This window comes from Pristiophorus japonicus, chromosome 3 (genome assembly GCF_044704955.1).
Source record: "Pristiophorus japonicus isolate sPriJap1 chromosome 3, sPriJap1.hap1, whole genome shotgun sequence".
NCBI lineage: Eukaryota > Metazoa > Chordata > Chondrichthyes > Pristiophoridae > Pristiophorus > Pristiophorus japonicus.
Window position 1 is genome coordinate 103,274,291 of NC_091979.1, and position 23,540 is coordinate 103,297,830.

General features: G+C 45.2%; 1 protein-coding gene across 1 annotated transcript in view; it reads right to left on the reverse strand.

Annotated features, from left to right (window-relative positions):
- galnt13 (polypeptide N-acetylgalactosaminyltransferase 13) overlaps positions 1 to 23,540 on the reverse strand; it is an 899,812-nt gene that overhangs the window by 63,943 nt on the left and 812,329 nt on the right. The window contains exon 11 of the mRNA XM_070875629.1: positions 3,082 to 3,216. Within this exon, the coding sequence (XP_070731730.1) occupies positions 3,082 to 3,216 (135 nt within the window). The remainder of the gene's footprint in view (positions 1 to 3,081; positions 3,217 to 23,540) is intronic.

The following is a 23,540-nucleotide window of genomic DNA, read 5'->3' on the forward strand; positions in this document are numbered from 1 at the left end:
GGTGTGCCTTTTGTTGTGTTTGAAGCCAGAGGCTCGTTCAGTGCCAGCTGGTCTGTCCAGTTTTATTCTTTTATTGTTTTCCTTGGCAGTTTGGTATAAGTGGCTTGCTAGGCCATTTCAGATGGCAGTTAAGAGTCAACCAGATTCCTGTGGGTCTGGAGTCACATATAGGCCAGACCAGGTAGGGACACCAGATTTCCTTTCCTGAAGGACATTAGTGAACCCGATGGGTTTTTACATCCGGTAGTTTCATGGTCGCCATTACTAATACTAGCTTTTCATTCCATAGTTATTTAATTAACTGAATTTAAATTTCCCAGTGGTGGGATTTGAACTTATGTATCTGGATCATTAGTCCAGGCCTCTGGATTACTAGTCCAGTAACATAATCACTATGCTAGCATTCCCGTTGATGAACATATGTTTTTTTTCTATATTTACAAGGCTGATGAAATTGGAGAGATACCTCCAACTACATTGTGACAGTGGCAGAGCAAAATTGAATGGGAAATGTTGATACAGTATAGCAATTTACAATGGTAAATGTTGAGAGAAAAGCATGACCAAAAATCACACGCTACAACAGAATATTAAAGGTTATATAACATGGATTGAGATATGGCTAAATAATTGAAATTAGACATGGAGTAAACCAATGTTTTTTAGTCTGGCAAAATGTGGATATTGCTGTGTCCCAGGAATATATTCTGGGACCTCTTTTGTTTTACATTACTATAAGTGATTTGGACAGAAAAGTAAGTGGAATGATAATCATGGTTGTTGATGATTTACAAGAATAATACCAGAACTCAGAGGTTATAGCTGTCAGGATATATTGAACAGGCTGGGCATTTTCTCTTTTAAAAAAAAGGAGGCGGAGGGGTGACCTAATAGAGGTCTTTAAAAATATGAAGGGCTTTGATAGGGTAGATGTAGGGAAGATGTTTTTACTTGTGGGGAGTCCAAAACTAGGGATCATCAATATAAGATAGTCACTAATAAATCGAATAAGGATTTCAGGAGAAACTTCTTTACCCAGAGTGGTTAAAATGTGGTCCCAGAATGTATTCCTGGAACACAGCAATATCCACATTTTGCCAGACTAAAAAACATTGGTTTACTCCATGTCTAATTTCAATTATTTAGCCATATCTCAATCCATGTTATATAACCTTTAATATTCTGTTGTAGCGTGTGATTTTTGGTTAAAATGTGGAATTGCTACTACAAGGTGTAGTTGAGGCGAATAGCATAGATGCATTTAAGGGGAGGTTAGATAAGTACATGAGAAAAAGAAAGAAAGACTTGCATTTATATAGCATCTATCATGACCACCAGATGTCTCAAAGCATTTTACAGCCAATGAAATACTTTTGGAATGTAGTCACTGCTTTATTATGGGAAACGCGGCAGCTAACGCGCACAGAAAACTCCTACAATGTGATAATGATCAGATAATCTGTTTTTGTTATGTTGATTGAGGGATAAATATTGGCCAGGAAATAATGCCACAGGATCTTTTATGCCCACCTGAGTGAGCAGACAGGGCCTCACCTTCAACAATGCTCAGCACTACACTGGATTATCAGCCTAGATTTATGTGCTCAAGTTTCTGGAGTGGGACTTGAACCCACAACCTTCTGACTCAGAGGCGAGTGTGCTACCCACAGATCCACCGCGGGAAAAAGGAATAGAATGATATGCTGATAGGGTTAGATGAAATAGGGCGGGAGGAAGCTGGTGTGAAGTTTAAACACCAGCCTATTTCTATGCTGTCAATTCTATGTAATTCTACAATACCAACTTAAGGAACATGGCAAATTGAAGAAGAATGCAGAAGATTGCAGGAGGGCAGTGACAAATTAGTGGAGAGGGCACACAGCTGGCAGATGTAGTTCAATATTGTGAAAGATGAAGTAATACATGTAGAGGAAAAATAAGTGAAAGGAAATATAACCTAAACTGATGTGGAGGGATAGAGAGTTAGAAGAGTAGGTACATAGATCTTTAAAGGTGACAGTGAGAATAGAAAAGGCAATAAAAATGGCAAAGCGATTTCCTATTTTAGGTACAAGGACATTGCATTAAAAAAGTAAAGATGCCATGCTGAATTGAATAGGTCACAGTTTAAGTATTCCATGTAGTTCTAGGCTTTCCGTCATTGATCGGGTATTTAGAACTATATAAAAGGTAAAATGAAGACTCATGAATATGAAAGAGTATAATTATGAAGAAAAATGGGGCATTTTCATGGAAATAGGAGAAGTTGACAAGTGATCCAATAGAGATTTTCAGGGTAGAATATTGGTATAAAGGGGGTGTAGACCCAGAATTATCACTAAGTGAGGAGTTAGAAGAAATTTGTTTTCATATGGTAGACTGTTAAAATATGCAATATCCAATCAATGAAGGAATGCCCTACAAGTGGCTATTGAGGTAGAGACTTTAACATAATTTAAAATGGAATTGGATAAGTATTTGAATTAGAATACAGGGAAAGGATAGGGAAAGAGTTCCATCTGAAAACCTAGCACTGGACAGAATGGCCTCCTTCTGTGCTATAATTTCTATGACTCGATGGTATGAAAACGGCTTTATAAAACATTTGGAGTGCCTGTATTGTTAACTGGTGTATTCTTGAATTTTAAGCAGGTCACTTTTTCACAGCGCATTTTACCATGATTAAGGATACATAATTTTATAGTACAAATGTATAAATTGTGGAAAATACTGTGATTAATCTTATGACCTTTACCTAGTCGGAAGCTTATCGCATATAATGGATAAATGTCAGGGTTTAAAGCAGCATTTCGATCCCAATGGCTGTATACAATACTTTCCTTAAAAAGTATTGATTTGAAATACAGTACCAATAAAAATATTAGGTTTTATACCACTTAAAAAATGTAGTGAGATGTAATAATTTAAACAGGATATTTGTATTCCACTGAGGAAGAAATTTTCCTTTTTTCTGTGTTATTTGCAGCACTAATATTTAAACATTTTCCTAATGCATGAAGATGATGAGAAATGTGCGACTCTGAGCATGCCTTATAAATCATGACTAAGTAACAAGCGTACCTGTATATCGTATTCCCACAGCTGGTTCCCCCTCATGTGATGGCACTTCAACATCACAACTGGACCGTTTAGCCTAGACACATCCAGACATAGATCATCTGTCCTGATTTCTTTATCTGCTGTGTAGGAGAATACCTGGAAGGAGGGGAGAAATGACAAAATTATACACAGCGCACATATAGTTCTTCTGTTTTAAACCAAGAGTTCCCTGCAGCTTTACTTTAAAGAAAGACTTGCATTTATAAAGCACCTTTCACATCCACTGGATGTGACAAAGCGCTTTACAGCCAATGAAATACTTTTTGAAGTGTAGTCACTGTTGTAATGTAGGAAACACAGCAGCCAATTTGCGCACAGCAAGCTCCCGTAAACAGCAATGTGCTCATGACCAGATAATCTGTTTTAGATGTTGATTGTCTATCACTATCATTAGGTCGTCCATCATTAGGTTGTCTTAAAAACTTAGGTATTCATTTTTATAGTTATAGATGCTACATGTCCCCCAGTATGTATTTGAAAACAAAATATATTTGTGAAAAACATTTACAAACTTCAAAGCGCTGCAAAGATTCGATTTTTTTAAAAATCCTTTGATTATTCTCTCATAGTGAATGTAATGGAAAATAGGTACTTTATATTCAGTTATCCTTCAATTTCTCTAAACTATTTTTCCCACTTGTGAGTATTATAAGTATCTCATCAGAATAGTCAGGACTATCTCTAGAAGGAAGACTGAAATGTGTCCTTCCCATCATGCTCCATGCAGTTTACAAGCCACTTGGCAAGAAATTGGTCCTACTGCATCCATTTTCCGGACGGAAAATAAATGCAAAAAGTACTCATTTCTGGTGGCAATGCCTTGCGCCCCAAGGATGTCTGAAAGACATCCAACTCCATATGGAGTTGCCGATTTTTCAGGCATCTTCAGTGGATGCTGTGAACAAAGTCAGTACTTTTTTTTTAAAGCTTGATGTGGAGCCAGAAGGAGCATGAGCGCATCATCATACTTACTCCCAGTTGTTCATTCCAAGTTGTATACTTAAAAATTTTGAACAAGTAAGCAGATTGCATACAGTAATCATAGACACATTTTATCAAAAACCTGAAATATGTGCAAAACCTCTCACTGATCCCCAAACTCAGAAAGGTTGCAGTGATTATCATTACATTGTGTGTTCTGTGCATTTTCGATCACCTTATAAACTCCTTTACCAACGTCTTTTTTTTTAGCAACAAATTGTAAATACAGATACAGGGTACTTATATGTTAAAAGTGCCAAGAGTCTTTTTCAGTACCAAAATTATGCAATATTACCTATTTTCAGTAGCTGCAGTGTATTTAATTTCTGACGAGGTTTTAATGAATGTACATAACAAGCCACTATCTGCTTTCAGTTTGTTATTTTATGCTGATTACCTATGCTGGTGACATAAAAGTAACACAATACAAGTTGAACCTCCCTTATCCGGAACTCTTGGGACCTGGCCTGTTCTGGATAAGGGATTTTTCCGGACTAGGGGCGGTCACGTTAAGTACTGAGCAAGGGGATATCGGGGCTGGCTGGCTTGGGGCTGGGAGTGCGGCAGTGAAATCACGGGGGAAGTGGTGGATCGCAGGGGCAGGCCAGCGATTGCAGGAGTCGGCAGCAAGGAAGGACTTCAATTTGTTCATGTCGGAGTTCTGCGCATGCATCACCCGGTGGCCGGGAATGGTTCTGGACGAGGGATGGTTCTGGATAAGGGAGTGCCTTTTGTCTTGTATGTCAAGGTGATATACAATGGAATCTGAAAACTAATTAGGAATAATAATATGGTCCCAGCATCATCCTCATCCTCATCATCATAGGCAGCCCTTCAAAGCGAGGATGACTTGCTTCCATGCCAAAAAAGGATGAGTTCATAGGTGTTTCAATGTAGGACCTAATATTCCAGGTCCTGAACTGCATCCTGAAGGGTGGAAGATGCCTGTGTATGGATTTTTTTAACGTGGTGTGGCCGTTGCACACCAGCCACCACACGAGTTTGACAGAGCTAGGTCTTGGTCCAGTGGCAAGGATTATCCAAGATGACCGGAGACCTGCTCTGCTGCACGGACCTAGTGCGCACACATACCGCAGTGTGGGCTGGCCCGTGCTGCCCCTGGGCCCCTGGCCCCGAACTCACGCCTCTCCTGGGCCCCGATCACGTCCCTCTACAACCTCTCATCGCTCCTTCACCCCAACCTCACCGCTTCTGCTGTATCTACCCACGCTCCAACCACCAATCTGGACCTTGTTGACGTCACTCCTGGACCAGCTCGCGCTGCTCCCTGAAGTAGTATGCCTCCACGCTGTTCCCGGGGTTCTGAGTTCAATACTGCTTAGGCACTGTGTGCAACTGTGCACAAATAAACTAACCTCACACAATAAAGCAAGGACAGCTGTTTAAAATATTTTAACGCTGCTTCCTTTGCTTTGGCCATAATATGCTGGGAGATTGCTAAAAATCGCAGGGGCTACTTTTGAAGGGGATAAAATCAGCCTCACTACCTAACAGTGTGGCTGAAGGTAAGCTGGGTGATCCTTATGGTCAAAGTCAAGGCCATCAAGGGGGAAAAATAGAAAAGTTTTCCTGTGGCCCTTCCTCCTATTGTCCATTTGTCTCAGGTGCACCATCCACATTATGGGAACAACCCACCCTCCCATACTGACCTGCACTCAGTGCATCAGATGCAGAGTAAGGCCTCAGATCCAATAATATTAGACCCTAGTGCCTGATATGTAATAGAGCTGTGAGCACTGCTTGTTGCATTATCAACCCTGATGTTTCCAACTCACCAGCTCTGTGATAAAGATAAAGTGAACAGTCATATGATGCAAGATATCCTGGATTTCATTCAGTAAAAGGTGCATGTAATTTTAACAAATGCATTGCACTTTAGAGTAATTGCATCAGTCCTTTCAGAGACCTCACCGAATGTGTGTATAATCAAATTGATCTTGAATGACATTTCAGTTTAGGCAAGAGAACTCACATTGTTCTTTTATTTACCTTTCTTAATTGATTCAACATATTCTAATCAGGACTGTGAACAAAGCTTAATGTCACTGCTCCCATGCTGTTATATAGAAAAAGATTGAAGCTCAAGATAACTGGATACTTGCAGGAAACAGTACAAACTAAAATTAAAATTGATCATATTATCATTAAGATTAATGTGTAACTCTAGGTTTGTTGCTGATTGAAACATATAAGTTCAAGGAAGTTTAGGAAGTTACTCAAATAGAAGTTCTATACACAAATGCAGGTAGTATAAGAAATAAAACAAACAAGTTAGAAGTACAAATTCAGCTTGAAGTACTGTGAACAGTTCTGGTCTCCATATTACAAAAAGGATATAGAGACACTGGAAAAGGTGCAAACAAAATTTACTAGGATGATGCCAGAACTGAGAGGTTATACCAAAAGGAAAGATTGAATGGGCTGAGGCTCTTTTCTCCAGAAAAGAGAAGACTGAGGGGTAACCTGATAGAGGTCTGTAAGTTTGATTGGGTAGAGGTCGAGAAGATGTTTCCACTTGCGGGGGAGACCAGAACTAAGGACCATAAAGATAAGATAATCACTAATAGATCCAATAGTGAATTCAGGAGAAAGTTCTTTACCCAGAGAATGGTTAGAATGTGGAACTTGAGGTGATTAGCATAGACACATTTAAGGGGAATCTAGATAAATACATGAGAGAGAAAGGAATAGATGGATATGTTGTTGGGGTGTTAGAAATCAGGGGTTCAAAATTTATAAAACTGACACGAAGGATACTGAGGCCGAAATTGCCTACCGCTCGAAACGAGGCGCACCTACTGCTTATTGCCGTTCATTACCACTGCATCCATAAGATGGAAATTCAGCATTTTTGGTTGAAAAAAGGGGCAGGAATGTGCTGTTTGTGGGTGCGGAGTGGCCGAATGGGCCGCGAAATGCAGTTGGTGCCGATTTACTGTTAAGGCCAGGGTTTGCAGCTAGGCCCTGAGCAGGGAATCAGTTTCTTGCGAAGGCATGGCAAATCCAGGAGGAGTAAGGAGGGCCAGCAAATTTCCTGATGCGGAACTCAAGAACCTGATCGAAGGTTTGGAGGGAAGGAGGCGCGTTCTTTACCCTGACACAGGCAGACGGACTCGTGCTGTATTTGTTAAGGCCTGGAGAGAGATCGCTGTGGAGGTCTCGGGGACCTCCATTCTTGACCACACTGCCACACAATGCCGCAAAAGGCTCAACAACATAATTTGACTGATAAAAGTGAGTGCAGATTGAACCTCCCTCATCCAGAACCACCCCTCGTTCAGAACCATTCCCGGCCACCGAGTGCTGCATGCGCAGAACTCCGACATGAACAAATTGAAGTCCTTCTTCGCTGCCGACTCCCGCAATCACTGGCCTGACCCCGCGATCCACCGCCCACCCCCTGCTTCCTCATGATGCCTCTGCTGCACTCCCAGCCCCAAGCCAGCCAGCCCCGATATCCCCTTGCTCAGTACCTGTACCATCCAATTTAACGTGACCACCCCTTGTCCGGAAAAATCCCTTATCCAGAACAGGCCAGGTCCCGCGGGTTCCGGATAAGGGAGGTTCACCCTGTACATGTTCCCCCAACACTTCACCTTCCATCAGCGAGCTTCTCCTTCACCTCTTATTTCCCACCTTCACTATATAGTCACTGAAGCAGCATTTGATTATTGAGGCCTGTATGTGTGCATTCTCGCAATGGAGGCTCTGTAAGATAAAACTTACCTGCATGTTGTGATAGTGTTTTAATAATGCTTTTGTTTAACAATTATATGATAAAAGTAACTAAAATGTGTGTAAGCTTAGCTAACCATGGTAAAAGCTGAGAAGCAAAGCATGCTGGTAAATTGAACCAATATTGCATTGGTTGCTATAATGTGCTGAAGTAATGAGAATACTCTGTTCTGTTAGAATCCAGGATATGGTCAAGGACAGAACACCAATTAGCCATAAAAGGAGATACCATTTCTTATCGCTAAAGTTGCAAGACCAGGCTAAGTAACAAGCTATGAAAGTTATGTATAAGTCTGTGCAGAAGTTCTCAGTGAAAAATGGCTCCTTCTGCAAAAAGGGAGGATAGCAAGATAACGGTAGACTGGATTATTGAAAGTCAAAGGATATTTGAATTAATAACAAAAGTATTGTAATGACATGTGGGGCCCACACAGCTGCAAGCTGTCACAGCATTTGAATGTGAAAAAAGGTATAAGAGAAGCAGCTATTTAATCCTAAAGGCAGCGCGAATACAGAGGAAGACGGGAAGAGAACTACAGTCAACAGAACACAGCAAGAGACCACACCGCAGTCAACTCAGTGGGCTTCCATTGAGGTTTCAAGGAACAGGCTGTCGACTATCGTCTTGTTAAGTATTATTTCTTTGTACTAGAAGTAAACCACTTATTAAAATCTGTTGTGCTTATAAACAATATACCTCTATCCAGCGTGGTTTGTTGTGGCCATGGCCAAGTTTCTTCTGTCAGATCTTAGAGCTCCCTTTCGTGTCATGCTTACACCTGCATATAATGGACCCACACTTGCACTCATTGACGAGGTCTCATGACATTGCTACTCAGCAAGCGTTATTTGATTTGCAGGCGAAAGTTTCTCACAACCGTTTAGAGCAACAGAGGACTGGTGGTGGCAAGCCAGATATCCAGCAGCTCACTCATCTGGAAGAAAGGGTGCAGGGGCTAGTGGGCCCACATGTTGCCTTCCCTGTGGCCGCCGGTCGTGTGGATCCCGCTGGGGCAGCATCGATAAGTACAGGTCTTCCTTTAATGCCATCTCTCCCTGAAAGTGTCATCGCCTACCACGCGTTTGCTTATGATTGTGTGCAAGTTGCAGGCTGCATGGTGCAATGCCCTACCTCATTCTCACGAGAGCCTTTGTGCCATTTATGTTTGCAGATGAGACCCTGAGTGTGAGCCAAAGCCAGGATGACACCCTTGAGACCACTGCGAGCCAAAGCCAAGGAGAGCCCGTTGAGGCCGCTGGCAGCCAAAGCAAGGACGAAGCATTGAGGCCATTGGGAACCAAAGGCAGGGTGGCTCCATTAAGGCCACTGGCAGCCAAAGCCAGGATGACACCCTAGAGGCCATTCCATCTATTGTCCGCATTTCCGATGAGGCCGAGGAAGAGGGGGTCACTGCTGGCAGCACCACGTCACTGCTTCCTACATTCGCACACACCAGCACAGATACTGGGAGTATGCGGTCGGGAATGTTCGATTTAGCAGAGGGGTCTGCAATGGGTAATGCACCGGGGCCTAGCGGGCTGCAGCATGATCAAGGGCAAAGGCAACCTCGGGTGCCATCTCTCTGGGGGAACGAGTTCGCACATGAGTTCTGCTGAAGAGGACTCAGACAAGCCCATCGATGTTGGGGCTTATGAAAGAAGGGTGAAGGCCATGCATTCTGAGATATTGGGGGCAATGGCAAGGGTGCCCGAGAGTCTGTCGCATGTGGTCAGGAGCGTGGTGGAGTCCGCCTCCCGCATTGTGGACAGCTCTGCGAACACCATGGAGCCCATCATTGACAGTGTGCAGATGATGGTGGACTCCCAGAATGACCGTGCGGATCCAGCAGTGATGCCACGTCTCGTTGGCGATGTGGCAGCTGCCATTACAGCACTGCGCAAGGGAACCAACATCTGAATGCTGCTTTGGAGAGAATGGCCGCTGGCCTGGAAGCTCAGAATGCTCTCATGCACTCTGGGCAACAGGCCATGGAGCGACTTACTGCTGTCTTCTCTGGTGACATCGAGATTGTGTCTGCTCTCATAAAGTCTTAGCTGGATGCCACGTGAGATCTGACTGTTGCCATCGTGGCTGGGTCCACTGCGGTCCACGGGGGACCTTCCGGTGTCGCACCATACTACCGACCTGTGCTCCAGCAAATTGGTGGGGATGGATCGGTACTGCCTCGGACCAGGATCCTGATGTGGCCTCTCAGGATCACAGCAGTCCTGAGCCCAGACCTGTCACTCCGCTATTGCTGCCAAGCATGGAATTGCCCCAGCCAATCCTGACTGAACACACCGAGGAGGATGCAGCCCAGTCTGCAGCCGGCCTTTCAAGGGCCAGAGCTGGTCGAGGGAGTCCTAGAAGGACATCTGTAGCTTCTACACCTGAAACACAGCAGCCTTCCCAGAGCCATGATACAGCCACAGGGAAGGCACTGCGGCATAGTTCGAGAATATTTTGCGTAAGAGGGGTTATAAGAAAATGTACAAAGGTGATAAATGATTGTGTATTTTTTTTGCACCTTTCTTGTGTGATAAATCTTTATTTTGTGTTTCAATATCTGTGCAGTTCTCTCATTACACTGTGGCTAATGATGTGTGAAAGGGCTCATTGGGTTGGCCATGGAGATGCAAAGATGAAGGGTGCATGAGCTCATCAGAAACAAGCAGCAATGAGACGGTTATGCACTTCCCTTACAGGGTTTGGATGGCGACGCCACCTCCTGCGGGGCCGGTGACCCGCATCCTGGTCCTCCTCCTGTGCCTCCTCCTCCTGATCCTCCTCCTCAGGTGGTACTGCTGGCTCGACCTCTAATGGTTGTGCCCTCAAGATTGCCAGGTTGTGAAGCATGCAGCAGACGACCACGAATAGGGAGATCCGCTCAGGCGACGACTACAAAACTCCACTACAGCAATCCAGGCAACGGAACCTCTGATTAAGGATCCCAATGCAGTGCTCAATTAAGCACCCGGTGGCTGAATGAGCGTCATTGTAGGCTTACTGCGCAGCAGTCCTGGGGTGGCAAGGAGCGTCAGCAACCAAGTACAGAATGGGTAGCCCTTGTCTCCAAGGAGCCACTCGCAATTTGGTTTGGGCCAGCAAACTCGCCGGGCACACCGGTCTGGCGCAGGATGAAAGCATTGTGGCTGCTGCCAGGATACCGGGCATCAACTGTCATGATTTTGCAGTAGTGGTCACACACAAGCTGGTCGTTGAGGGAGCCCCTTGCAGTTTCTGAACATCTCAGGATTGTTCTATGGTGCCCTCAATGCGAGGTGGGTGCAGTCTATGGTGCCCTGAATCCTGGGGAAGCCAGCAATTTGTATGAATCCAGGCTGCCGCTCCTACTGTTTCTCCCTGCTCTTCAGGAAGGATATGTAAACACTCCTCTTATAGAGCGCATCTGTCACTTAACGGATGGAGCTATGCATGGCGAACTGCAAAATATTTGCTATGTCTGCTGGAGCAACTTAGAAAGATCCAATGGCATAGAAATTGAGTGCTATGGTCACTTTGGATGCGACAGCCAGAGCTGTCCTCAACCTTGTTTGAGGCTGATGGTCTGGCTGCAGGAGATTGTACAGCTCCCTCACGATGTCCTTCCGGAATCGAAGTCTCCGGACAGACTGCACCTTAGCAGGACCGGAACCAATGTCCTAGGGGGAGTGTTTGCTAGTGCTGTTGGGGAGGAGATAAACTAATATGGCATGGGGATGGGAACCTATGCAGGGAGACAGAGGGAAGTAGAATGGGGGCAGAAGCAAAAGATAGAAAGAAGAAAAGTAAAATTGGAGGGCAGAAAAACCTAAGGCAAAAAACAAAAAGGGCCACATTACAGCAAAATTCTAAAAGGGCAAAGTGTGTTAGAAAGACAAGCCAGAAAGCTCTGTGCCTCAATGCGAGGAGTATTCGGAATAAGGTGGACGAATTAACTGCGCAGATAGCAGTTAATGGGTATGATGTAATTGCCATCACAGAGACATGGCTCCAGGGTGACCAAAGCTGGGAACTCAACATCCAGGGGTATTCAACATTTAGGAATGATAGACAGAAAAGAAAAGGAGGTGGGGTAGCATTGCTGGTTAAAGAGGAAATTAATGCAATAGTAAGAAAGGACATTATCTTGGATGATGTGGAATCGGTATGGGTGGAGCTACGGAATACCAAGGGGCAGAAAACGCTAGTGGGAGTTGTGTACCGACCACCAAGTAGTAAGGTTGGGAACAGCATCAAACAAGAAATTAGGGATGCATGCAATAAAGGTACAGCAGTGATCATGGGTGACTTTAATCTACATATTGATTGGGCTAACCAAACTGGTAGCAATACGGTGGAGGAGGATTTCCTGGAGTGTGTTAGGGATGGTTTTCTAGACCATTATGTCGAGGAACCAACTAGGGAGCTAGCCATCCTAGACTGCGTGATGTGTAATGAGCAAGGACTAATTAGCAATCTTGTTGTGCGAGGCCCCTTGGGGAAGAATGACCATAACATAGTAGAATTCTTTATTAAGATGGAGAGTGAAACAGTTAATTCAGAAACTAGGGTCCTGAAAAGGAAAGGTAACTTCGATGGTTTGAGGCGTGAATTGGCTAGAATAGACTGGCAAATGATACTTAAAGGGTTGACGGTAGATAGGCAATGGCAAACATTTAAAGATCACATGGATGAACTTCAGCAATTGTACACCTCTGTCTGGAGTAAAAATAAAACGCGGAAGGTGGCTCAACCATGGCTAACAAGGGAAATTAGGGATAGTGTTAAATCCAAGGAAAGGCATATAAATTGTCCAGAAAAAGCATCAAACCTGAGGACTGGGAGAAATTTAGAATTCAGCAGAGGAGGACAAAGGATTTAATTAAGAGCGGGAAAATCGAGTACTAGAAGAAGCTTGTCGGGAACATAAAAACTGACTACAAAAGCTTCTATAGATATGTGAAGTGAAAAAGATTATTAAAGACAAACGTAAGTACCTTGCAGTTGAATTCAGGTGAATTTATAATGGGGAACAAAGAAATGGCAGACCAATTGAACAAATACTTTGGTTCTGTCTTCACGAAGGAAGACACAAATAACCTTCTGGAAGTACTAGGGGACCGAGGGTCTAGTGAGAAGGAGGAACTGAAGGATATCCTTATTAGGCGGGAAATTGTGTTCGGGAAATTGATGGGATTGAAGGCCGATAAATCCCCGGGGCCTGATCGTCTGCATCCCAGAGTACTTAAGGAAGTAGCCCTTGAAATAGTGAATGCATTGGTGATCATTTTCCAACAGTTTATCAACTCTGGGTCAGTTCCTATGGACTGGAGGGTAGCTAATGTGACACCACTTTTAAAAAAGGGAGCGAGAGAGAAAGTGGGTAATTATAGACCGGTTAGCCTGACATCAATTGTGGGGAAAATGTTGGAATCAATTATTAAGGATGAAATAGCAGCGTGACTGGATCGGTCCAAGTCAGCGTGGCTTTATAAAGGGGAAATCATGCTTGACAAATCTTCTGGAATTTTTTAAGGATGTAACTAGTAGAGTAGACAAGGGAGAACCAGTGGATGTGGTGTATTTGGACTTTCAAAAGGCTTTTGACAAGGTCCCACACAAGAGATTGGTGTGCAAAATCAAAGCACATGGTATTGGGGGTAATATACTGACGTGGAGAGAGAATTGGTTGGCAGACAGGAAGCAGAGAATCAGGATAAACGGGTCCTTTTCAGAATGGCAGGCAGTGACGAGTGGAGTGCTGCAGGGCTCAGTGCTGGGACCCCAGCTCTTTACAATATACATCAATGATTTAGAGGAAGGAATTGAGTACAATATCTCCAAGTTTGCAGATGACACTAAACTAGGTGGCGGTGTGAGCTGTGAGGGGGATGCTAAGAGGCTGCAGGGGGACTTGGACATGTTAGGTGAGTGGGCAAATGCATGGCAGATGCAGTATAATGTGGATAAATGTGAGGTTATCCACTTTGAGGGCAAAAACGCAAAGACATAATATTATCTAAATGGCAGCAGATTAGGAAAGGGGAGGTGCAACGAGACTTGGGTGTCATAGTTCATCAGTCATTGAAAGTTGGCATACAGGTACAGCAGGCGGTGAAGAAGGCAAATGGTATGTTGGTCTTCATAGCTAGGGATTTGGGTATTGGAGCAGGGAGGTCTTACTGCAATTGTACAGGGCCTTGGTGAGGCCTCACCTGGAATATTGTGTTCGGTTTTGGTCTCCTAATCTGAGGAAGGACGTTCTTGCTATTGAGGGAGTGCAGCGAAGGTTCACCAGACTGATTCCCGGGATGGCTGGACTGACATATGAGGAGAGACTGGATCAACTGGGCCTTTATACATTGGAGTTTAGAAGAATGAGAGGGGATCTCATAGAAGCATATAAGATTCTGACGGGACTGGCAGGTTAGATGTGGGTAGAATGTTCCCGATATTGGGAAGACTAGAACCAGGGGACACAGTCTTAGGATAAGGGGTAGGCTATTTAGGACTGAGATGAGGAGAAACTTCTTCACTCAGAGAGTTGTTAACCTGTGAAATTCCCTGCCGCAGAGAGTTGTTGATGCCAGTTCTCAAGGGGATCAAGGGGTATGGCGAGAAAGCAGGAATGGGGTACTGAAGCTGCATGTTCAGCCATGAACTCATTGAATGGCAGTGTAGGCTCGAAGGGCCGAATGGCCTAATCCTGTACCTATTTTCTATGTTTCTATCCCCATCTGACTAACCACCCCTGACACTCACCCTCATCCTAATGCAATCATAGCAAATAACACCACAGAAGGAGGCCATTTGGTATTGGCACCGCACCTTTGGTATTGGCATAGTCACCTCTACAGATGTAACCTGACAGATTTTGGAGCTGCATTGGGCAAAATACTGCGGGACTTTTTTGTGTTTGGCATCAGGCACGAGGTCATTCTTCGAAGGCTGTTGGCTGCTGAAAACCCTAGACCTGAGCAGAACCATTGCGATCGCCTAGGCATGTATGGCCACGGATGATATCACCAAACATAGAAACACAGAAAATAGGTGCAGGAGTAGATTCCTTTAGCCATAAGGGCCACATCTAACTCCCTTTTGAATATATCTAACGAACTGGCCTCAACAACTTTCTGTGGTAGAGAATTCCACAGGTTCACAATTCTCTGAGTGAAGAAGTTTCTCCTCATCTCAGTTCTAAATGACTTACCCCTTATCCTTAGACTGCCATCCCTGGTTCTGGACTTCTCCAACATCGGGAACATTCTACCCATATCTAACCTGTCCAATCCCATTAGAATTTTATGTGTTTCTATGAGATCCCCTCTCATTCTTCTAAATTCCAGTGAATATAAGCATCGTCGATCCAGTCTTTTTTCATATGTCATCCCTGGAATCAGTCTGGTGAACCTTTGCTGCACTCCCTCAACAGCAATAATGTCCTTCCTCAGATTAGGAGAGCAAAACTGTACACAATGTTCAAAGTGTGGCCTCACCAAGGCCCTGTACAACTGCAGTAAGACCTCCCTGCTCCTGTACTCAAATCCTCTCGCTATGAAAGCCAACATGCCATTTGCCTTCTTCACCGCCTGCTGTACCTGCATGCGCACTTTCAATGACTGATGTGCCATGATACCCAGGTCTCGTTGCACATCCCCTTTTCCTAGTCTGTCGCCATGCAGATAATATTCTGCCTTCGTGTTTTTGTCCCCAAAGTGGATAACCTCATATTTATCGACATTATACTGCACCTGCCATGCATTGGCCTACTCACCTAACCTGTTCAAGTCACCCTGCAGCCTCTTAGCATCCTCCTCACAGTTCACACTGCCACCCAACTTAGTGTCATCTACAAAATTGGAGATATTATTCGTCCAAATCATTAATGTATATTGTAAATAGCTGGGGGCCCAGCACTTGAACCTTGCGGTACCGTACTAGTCACTGCCTACCATTCTGAAAAGGACCCGTTTATTCCTACTCTTTGCTTCTTGTCTGCCAACCAGTTCTCTATCCACGTGAATACATTACCCCCAATACCATATGCTTTAATTTTGCACACTAATCTCATGTGTGGGACCTTGTCAAAAGCCTTTTGAAAGTCACAATACACCACATCCACTGGTTCTCCCCATCCACTCTACTAGTTACATCCTCAAAAAATTCTAGAAGATTTGTCAAGCATGATTTCCCTTTCATAAATCCATGCTGACATGATCATGTCACTATTTTTAAAATGCGTTGCTATTACGTCTTTAATAATTGATTCCAGCATTTTCCCCACTACCGATGTCAGGCTAACCTGTCTATAATTCCCTGTATTCCCTCTCCCTCCTTTTTTAAAAAGTGGGGTTACATTAGCTACCCTCCAATCCATAGGAACTGATCCAGAATCTATAGAATGTTGGAAAATGACCACCAATGCGTCCATTATTTCTTAGGCCACTTCCTTAAGTACTCTGGGATGCAGACTATCAGGTCCCGGGGATTTATCGGCTTCAATCCCATCAATTTCCCTAACATAATTTCCTGACTAATAAGGATTTCCTTCAGTTCCTCCTTCTCAAGTCCCCAAGTATTTCTGGATGGTTATTTATGTCTTCCTTCGTGAAGACAGAAGCAAAGTATTTGTTCAATTTGTCTGCCATTTCTTTGTTCCCCATTATAAATTCATCTGATTCTGACTGCAAGGGACCTACATTTGAATTCACTAATATTTTTCTCTTCACATATCTATAGAAGCTTTTGTAGTCAGTCTTTATGTTCCCTGCAAGCTTACTCTCATGCTCTATTTCCCCCCTCCTAATTAAACCTTTGTCCTCCTCTGCTGAATTCTAAATTTCTCCCATTCCTCGGGTTTGTTGCTTTTTCTGGCCAATTTATATGCCTCTTCCTTGGATTTAACACTATCCCTAATTTCCCTTGTTAGCCATGGTTGAGCCACCTTCTCCGTTTTATTTTTACGCCAGACAGGGATGTACAATTGTTGAAGTTCATCCATGTGATCTTTAAATGTTTGCCATTGTCTATCCACCGTCAACCCTTTAAGTATCATTCGCCAGTCTATTCTAGCCAATTCATTTCTCATACCATCGAAGTTACCTTTCCTTAAGTTCAGGACCCTAGTCTCTGAATTAACTGTGTCACTCTCCATCTTAATAAAGAATTCTACCATATTATGGTCACTCTTCCCCAAAGGGCCTCGCACAATTAATCCTCTCTCATTACACAAGACCTAGTCAAGGATGGCCTGCTCTCTAGTTGGTTCCTCAACATATTGGCATAGAAAATCATCCCTTATACACTCCAGGAAACCTCCTCCACTGTATTGCTACGAGTTTGGTTAGCCTTATCTATACGTCGATTAAATTCACCCATGATAACTGCTGTACCTTTATTGCACGCATCCCTAATTTCCTGTTTGATGCCATCCCCAACCTCGCTACCACTGTTTGGTGGTCTGTGCACATCTCCCACTAGCGTTTTCTGCCCTTTGGTGTTCCGCAGCTCTACCCATACAGATTCCACTTCATTCAAACTAATGTCCTTCCTTACTATTGCATTAATCTCCTCTTTAACCAGCGTGGTTTTGCCAAAAAAATTCCGGGAAACGTTTATATGTGACCTTCACAGTACCCACCCAGGGATTGTCATGATGAAGGTAATTGCCAGGTCACATGTTTGGTGGCCCGGCATTGACTTGAACTTGGAGTTATGCGTGCATCAGTGTAACAATTGCTCGCAACTGAGCAATGCACCAAGGGAGGCTCCATTGAGTCTGTGGTCATGGCCCTCCAAACCGTGGTCCAGGATCCACGTAGATTTTTCTGGCCCCTTTCTAGGAAAGATGTTTTTAGTAGTAGTGGGATCTTACTTCAAATAGATTGAATGCTTAATCATGTCATCCAGCATGTCCACAGCCACCATTGAAAGCCTCCGGGCCATGATCGTCACCCATGGCTTGCCCGACGTCTTTGTCAGCGACAATGGACCGTGTTTCACCAGCTTGGAATTCAACGAGTTTATGACCCACAATGGCATCAAGCATGTCAGGTCTGCTCCCTTTAAGCCCGCGTCTAACGGTCAAGCAGAGCGGGCAGTCCAAAGAATCAAGCAGAGCATGAAACGCATAACGAACGGCTCCCTGCAGACTCGCTTGTCTCGCATTCTGCTCAGTTACCGGATGTGACCCCACTCGCTCACCAGGGATCCCCTGGCAGAATTGTTAATGAAGAGAGCTTTCAAAACCAGGCTCTCCCTAGTCCACATGGAAACCCGGCGACACCGGCAGAATATGTACCATGATTGCGTGGTTGTTTCACGTGACATTGATGTTAACGACCCTGTGTTTGTCCTGAATTACGGTCATGGTCCCAAGTGGGTTGCTGGCTAAGGAAGAGAATAGGGTGTTTATAATCAAACTGTTAAATGGCCAAACGTGCAGAAAGCATTTAGATCAGACCAAATTGCGATTTACTGAGAACCAGGAACGACTTGAAGAGGACATCACCATAGACAATCCACCAACGCACACCCAACCAGCAATCGACCTCACTGTCAATCACGAGGATGAACCCACCGTTCCTGACAGTCCGGTCAGACCAGCCGCGGTGCAGTGCAGCAATGGTCCAACCAACTCACACACGCCAGGGTTTGAACTTAGACAATCAACCAGGGAGCGAAGGGCTCTGGATCGCCTCAATTTGTAAGTAACGGGGAATGATGTTATGTATGCAACTATGTAATACTTCCCACCACAGGGCGCAACTGTTGGAGTCTGAATGGTCACCTGCACACACATGCAGGGCCAGTATTAAAAAATTGGCTGCCGTGTTGTTGAGGCATGCTGGAGTTGTAATAAAGAAGACTAAGGTCACACTAAGTTTAGCTCACAGTACTCAGCCTCGTGGAGTTCTTCTATACATAACAACGCTGATCCCTGGGCCCACTAACCTCTAGCTCTCTTCCTGTTGGTTTCCAATGCAATCAATCACCACTTGCAAACATTATGCTACTAGATTAAGTTGAGGGGCTCAGCAAAGAAATAAAATGAGGCACTGAATCTACGATTGGGCGGCCCAAACCTCGCCGCCCGCGATGTAAGTGAGTGAGTCCGCAGGGCAATCTCCACAATGGGCTGGCCCCACACCTACGCACAACTCCACCTGCCTCACCTTCTTTGGCTCTCTGACCATCCAGGCCATGAGCGGAACCCGATGACAAACCATCAATTTCCTCTCGCGCTTTTCAGGGGAGGAGAGGGATTGGAACCAGTATTAGAAAGGGAGGATTTGCAGATGGGAAACTCAAACTAAACATCCCGTCAAGATCTGACAGAGTCACTCAATTCCTCAGGATCTGAATGTCATCGACCTTTGAATGTGGAAGGAGAAATGTTTGTCTGTTCTGTCTGGGAAAAGATTTCAAATATGGTGACTGGAAAAGCATCGAGACACACATACCCATGTGAGGGTGTTCCAGTGGACTGCCTGTGGGAAGTGTTATCAGAGGGCTCATCCCCTGGAGTTCCAAGGGATCCCACAATCCCTTGGGAACACCTGTACTTAAGGAGGCCTCACAGGTTGGAGAGGCACTCTGGAGACCTGCAATAAAAGACGAAGGTCACACTTTACTTTGAGCTCACAGTAACTAGTCAGACTCTTTATTCATACATAACAACTGGCGACGAGATACAGATGACGAACCCAACGATGCAGAGAAGAGTGGGTATCCTGGAGAAATTTTCAGAGGGAGATGATTGGGAAACCTTTGTGGAGCGACTTGACCAATACTTTGTGGCCGAGCTGGAAGGAGAAGCGAACGCTGCCAAACGAGGGGCGATTCTCCTCACTGTCTGCGGGGCACCAACGTATGGCCTCATGAAAAATCTGCTTACTCCAGCGAAACCCACAGAGAAATCATACGATGATTTGTGCACACTGGTCTGGGAGCAACTGAACCTGAAGGAAAGCGTTCTGATGGCAAGGTACCAGTTCTATACCTACAAAAGTTCTGAAGGCCAGGAAGTGGCGAGCTATGTCGCTGAGCTGAGACGACTTGCAGGACATTGCGAATTTGAAGGACATTTGGAGCACGTGCTCAGGGACTTCTTCATACTTGGCATTGGCCATGAAGTGATACTTCGCAAACTTTTGATTGTAGAGACCCCAACCTTCAGTAAAGCCATAGCGATAGACCAGGCGTTCATTGCCACCAGTGACAATACTAAGCAAATCTCTCATCACATGAGTGCTGCCACAAGTACTGTGAACAAAGTGATGTTGTTTTCAAATCGCAACATACAGGGCAGGCCCCACATGTTTGCAGCTGCAGGTCCGCAGATGTTTCAGAGTCCACCATCAAGAGTGATGAATGCAAGGCCATTAACACCTTGTTGGTGATGCAGGAGCGATCATCGTTTCCATTCATGCCGCTTCAAAGGGTACGTTTGCAAGGGCTATGGAACAGTGGGACATCTCCAACGTATGTGCAGGCGAGCTGCAAACCCTGCTAATTCTGCAAACCACCATGTTGCAAAGGAGGACAGATCCACAGTGGATCACAATGAACCAGAGTCTCAGACCGAGGAGGCAGAGGTATATGGGTTGCACACATTTACCACAAAGTGTCCCCCGATAATGCTGATGTTGAATTAAATGGACTCCCGGTGTCAATGGAGCTGGACACGGGTGCGAGCCAGTTCATTATGAGCAAAAAGACTTTTGATAAATTGTGGTGCAGCAAGGCCTCAAGGCCAGTCCTGACTCCCATTCGCACTAAACTGAGAACTTACACAAAGGAACTGATTCCCGTAATCGGCAGTACCATAAAGGTCTCCTACGATGGAGCGGTGCACAAGCTACCACTCTGGGTGGTACCGGGCGATGGTCCTATGCTGCTCGGCAGGAGCTGGCTGGGAAAGATTCGCTGGAACTGGGACGACGTCAGAGCGCTCTCGTCCGTTGACAACACTTCGTGTGCCCAGGTCTTAAACTAGTTCCCCTTGCTGTTCAAACCAGGCATCGGGAAGTTCCAAGGAGCAAAAGTGCAGATCCATTTGATTCCGGAGGCGCGACCCATCCAGCATAAGGCAAGAGCAGTAACATACATGATGAGAGAGAGGGTGGAGATCGAGCTGGACTGGTTGCAACGAGAGGGCATCATTTCGCTGATCGAATTCAATGAGTGGGCCAGTCCAATTGTTCCAGTCCTCAAGGGAGACGGCACCATCAGAATCTGTGGTGATTACAAAGTAACTATCAATCGTTTCTCCCAGCACGATCAATACCCACTACCAAAGGCAGACGACCTTTTTGCGATGCTGGCGGGAGGAAAGACGTTCACGAAGCTGGACTTGACCTCGTCCTACATGACGCAGGAGCTGGAGGAATCATCGAAGGGCCTCACCTGCATCAACACGCACAAAGGTCTCTTCATTTACAACAGATGCCCGTTTGGGATTCGATCAGCTGCGGCGATATTCCAGAGAAACATGGAAAGCTTACTGAAGTCAGTCTCATGCACGGTGGTCTTCCAGGACGACATCTTGGTTACAGGTCGGGACACAGTCGAGCATCTGCAGAACCTGGAGGAGGTTCTTAGTCGACTCAACTGCCTGGGGTTCAGGTTAAAATGCATGAAGTGTGTTTTCCTGGCGCCTGAAGAGGAGTTCCTGGGGAGAAGACTCGAAGCCGGAGGTAATCGAGAATGCACCGAGGCCACAGAACGTGATGGAGCTGCGGTCGTTTCTAGGACTCCTGAACTACTTTGGTAACTTCTTACCGGGTCTCAGCACACTGTTAGAATCACTGCATGCCTTACTGCAAAAAGGAGACGAATGGGTATGGGGTAAAAGCCGAGAAAATATCTTTGTAAAAGCTAGAAAATTGTTATGCTCAAACAAATCTCTTGTGTTGTACAATCCATTTAAGTGTTTGGTACTAGCATGTGATGCATCGCCGTACAGGGTCGGGTGTATATTGCAACAAGCTAATGAATCTGGGAAATTGCAACCGGTTGCTTATGCATCCAGAAGTCTGTTCAAGGCTGGCAGCATGATTGAAAAAGAAGTGTCAGCATGTTTTTATGGGGTAAAAAAAATGCATCAGTATCTGTTTGGGCTCAAATTTGAATTGGAAACTGACCATAAGCCACTGATATCCCTTTTTTCCGAATGTAAGGAGATAAATCCGAATGCATCGGCCCGCATCCAGAGATGGGCACTCACGTTGTCCGCATACAACTACGCCATCCGTCACAGACCAGGCACAGAAAACTGTGCCGATGCTCTCAGTAGGCTGCCATTGCCCACCACGGGGGTGGAAATGGCACAGCCGCAGATTTAGTCATGGTAATGGAAGCATTCAAGAGTAGCAATCACCCATCACAGCCCAATAGCTTAGAACCTGGACGAGCCAGGACCCCTTACTGTCCCTAGTAAAAAATTGTGTGCTTCACGGGAGCTGATCCAGTGTCCCATTGGAAATGCAGGAAAAGATAAAACCGTACCAGCGGCGCAAAGATGAAATGTCTATACAGGCAGACTGCCTTCTGTGAGGTAATCGGGTAGTGGTCCCCAAGAAGGGCAGGAATATTTTCATCAGTGATCTCCACAGTACTCACCCAGGCATTGTAATGATGAAAGCGATAGCCAGATCCCACGTGTGGTGGCCCGGTATCGATGCGGCCTTAGAGTCCTGCGTGCACAAATGTAACATGCTCGCAGTTAAGCAATGCACCCAGGGAGGCGCCACTAAGTTTATGGTCTTGGCCCTCCAAACCGTGGTCCAGGGTCCACGTCAACTATGCAGGCCCATTCTTGGGTAAAATGTTCCTCGTGGTTGTAGATGCATACTCCAATCGGATTGAATGTTGAATGTGAGATAATGTCGGCAAGCACGTCCACTGCCACCACTGAAAGCCTGCGGGCCATGTTTGCCACGCACGGCCTGCCTGATGTCCTTGTGAGTGACAACGGGCCATGTTTCACCAGTGCTGAGTTAAAAGGGTTCCTGTAATGGGATCAAACATGTTACATCTGCCCTGTTCAAACCAGCATCCAATGGTTAGGCAGAGAAAGCAGTGCAAACCATCAAGCAGAGCTTGAAGAGGGTAACTGAAGGCTCACTGCGGACTCACCTATTCTGAGTCCTGCTTAACTACCACTCACTCACTGGGATTCCACCCGCTGAACTGCTCATGAAAAGGGCACTTAAGACAATGCTCTTGTTAGTCCACCCTGATCTACATGAACAGGTACAGAGCAGGCAGCTTCAACAAAGTACATATGATAGCGCAAATGTGTCATGTGAAATTGAAATCAACGATCCAGTACTTGTGTTGAACTATGGACAAGGTCCCAAGTGGCTTCCCGGCACTGTTGTGGCCAAAGAGGGGAGTAGGGTGTTTCGGGTCAAACTTTCAAATGGACTCATCCACTGGAAACACTTGGACCAAATCTAAACTCAGATTCACGGACTATCCTGAGCAACCCACATTGGACCCTACCTTCTTTGACCCCCCAACATACACACCAGTGGCGACCGACACCGTGGTTGACCACGAAGCATAACCCATCACCCACAGCAGCCCAGCAGGACTCACCACACCAGGCAGCCCAGCAAGGCCAGCTGCATAGCAACCCAGCGAGGACCCAACAAACAACTCACCAAAACCAGCATTTGCACCGAGAAGATCAACC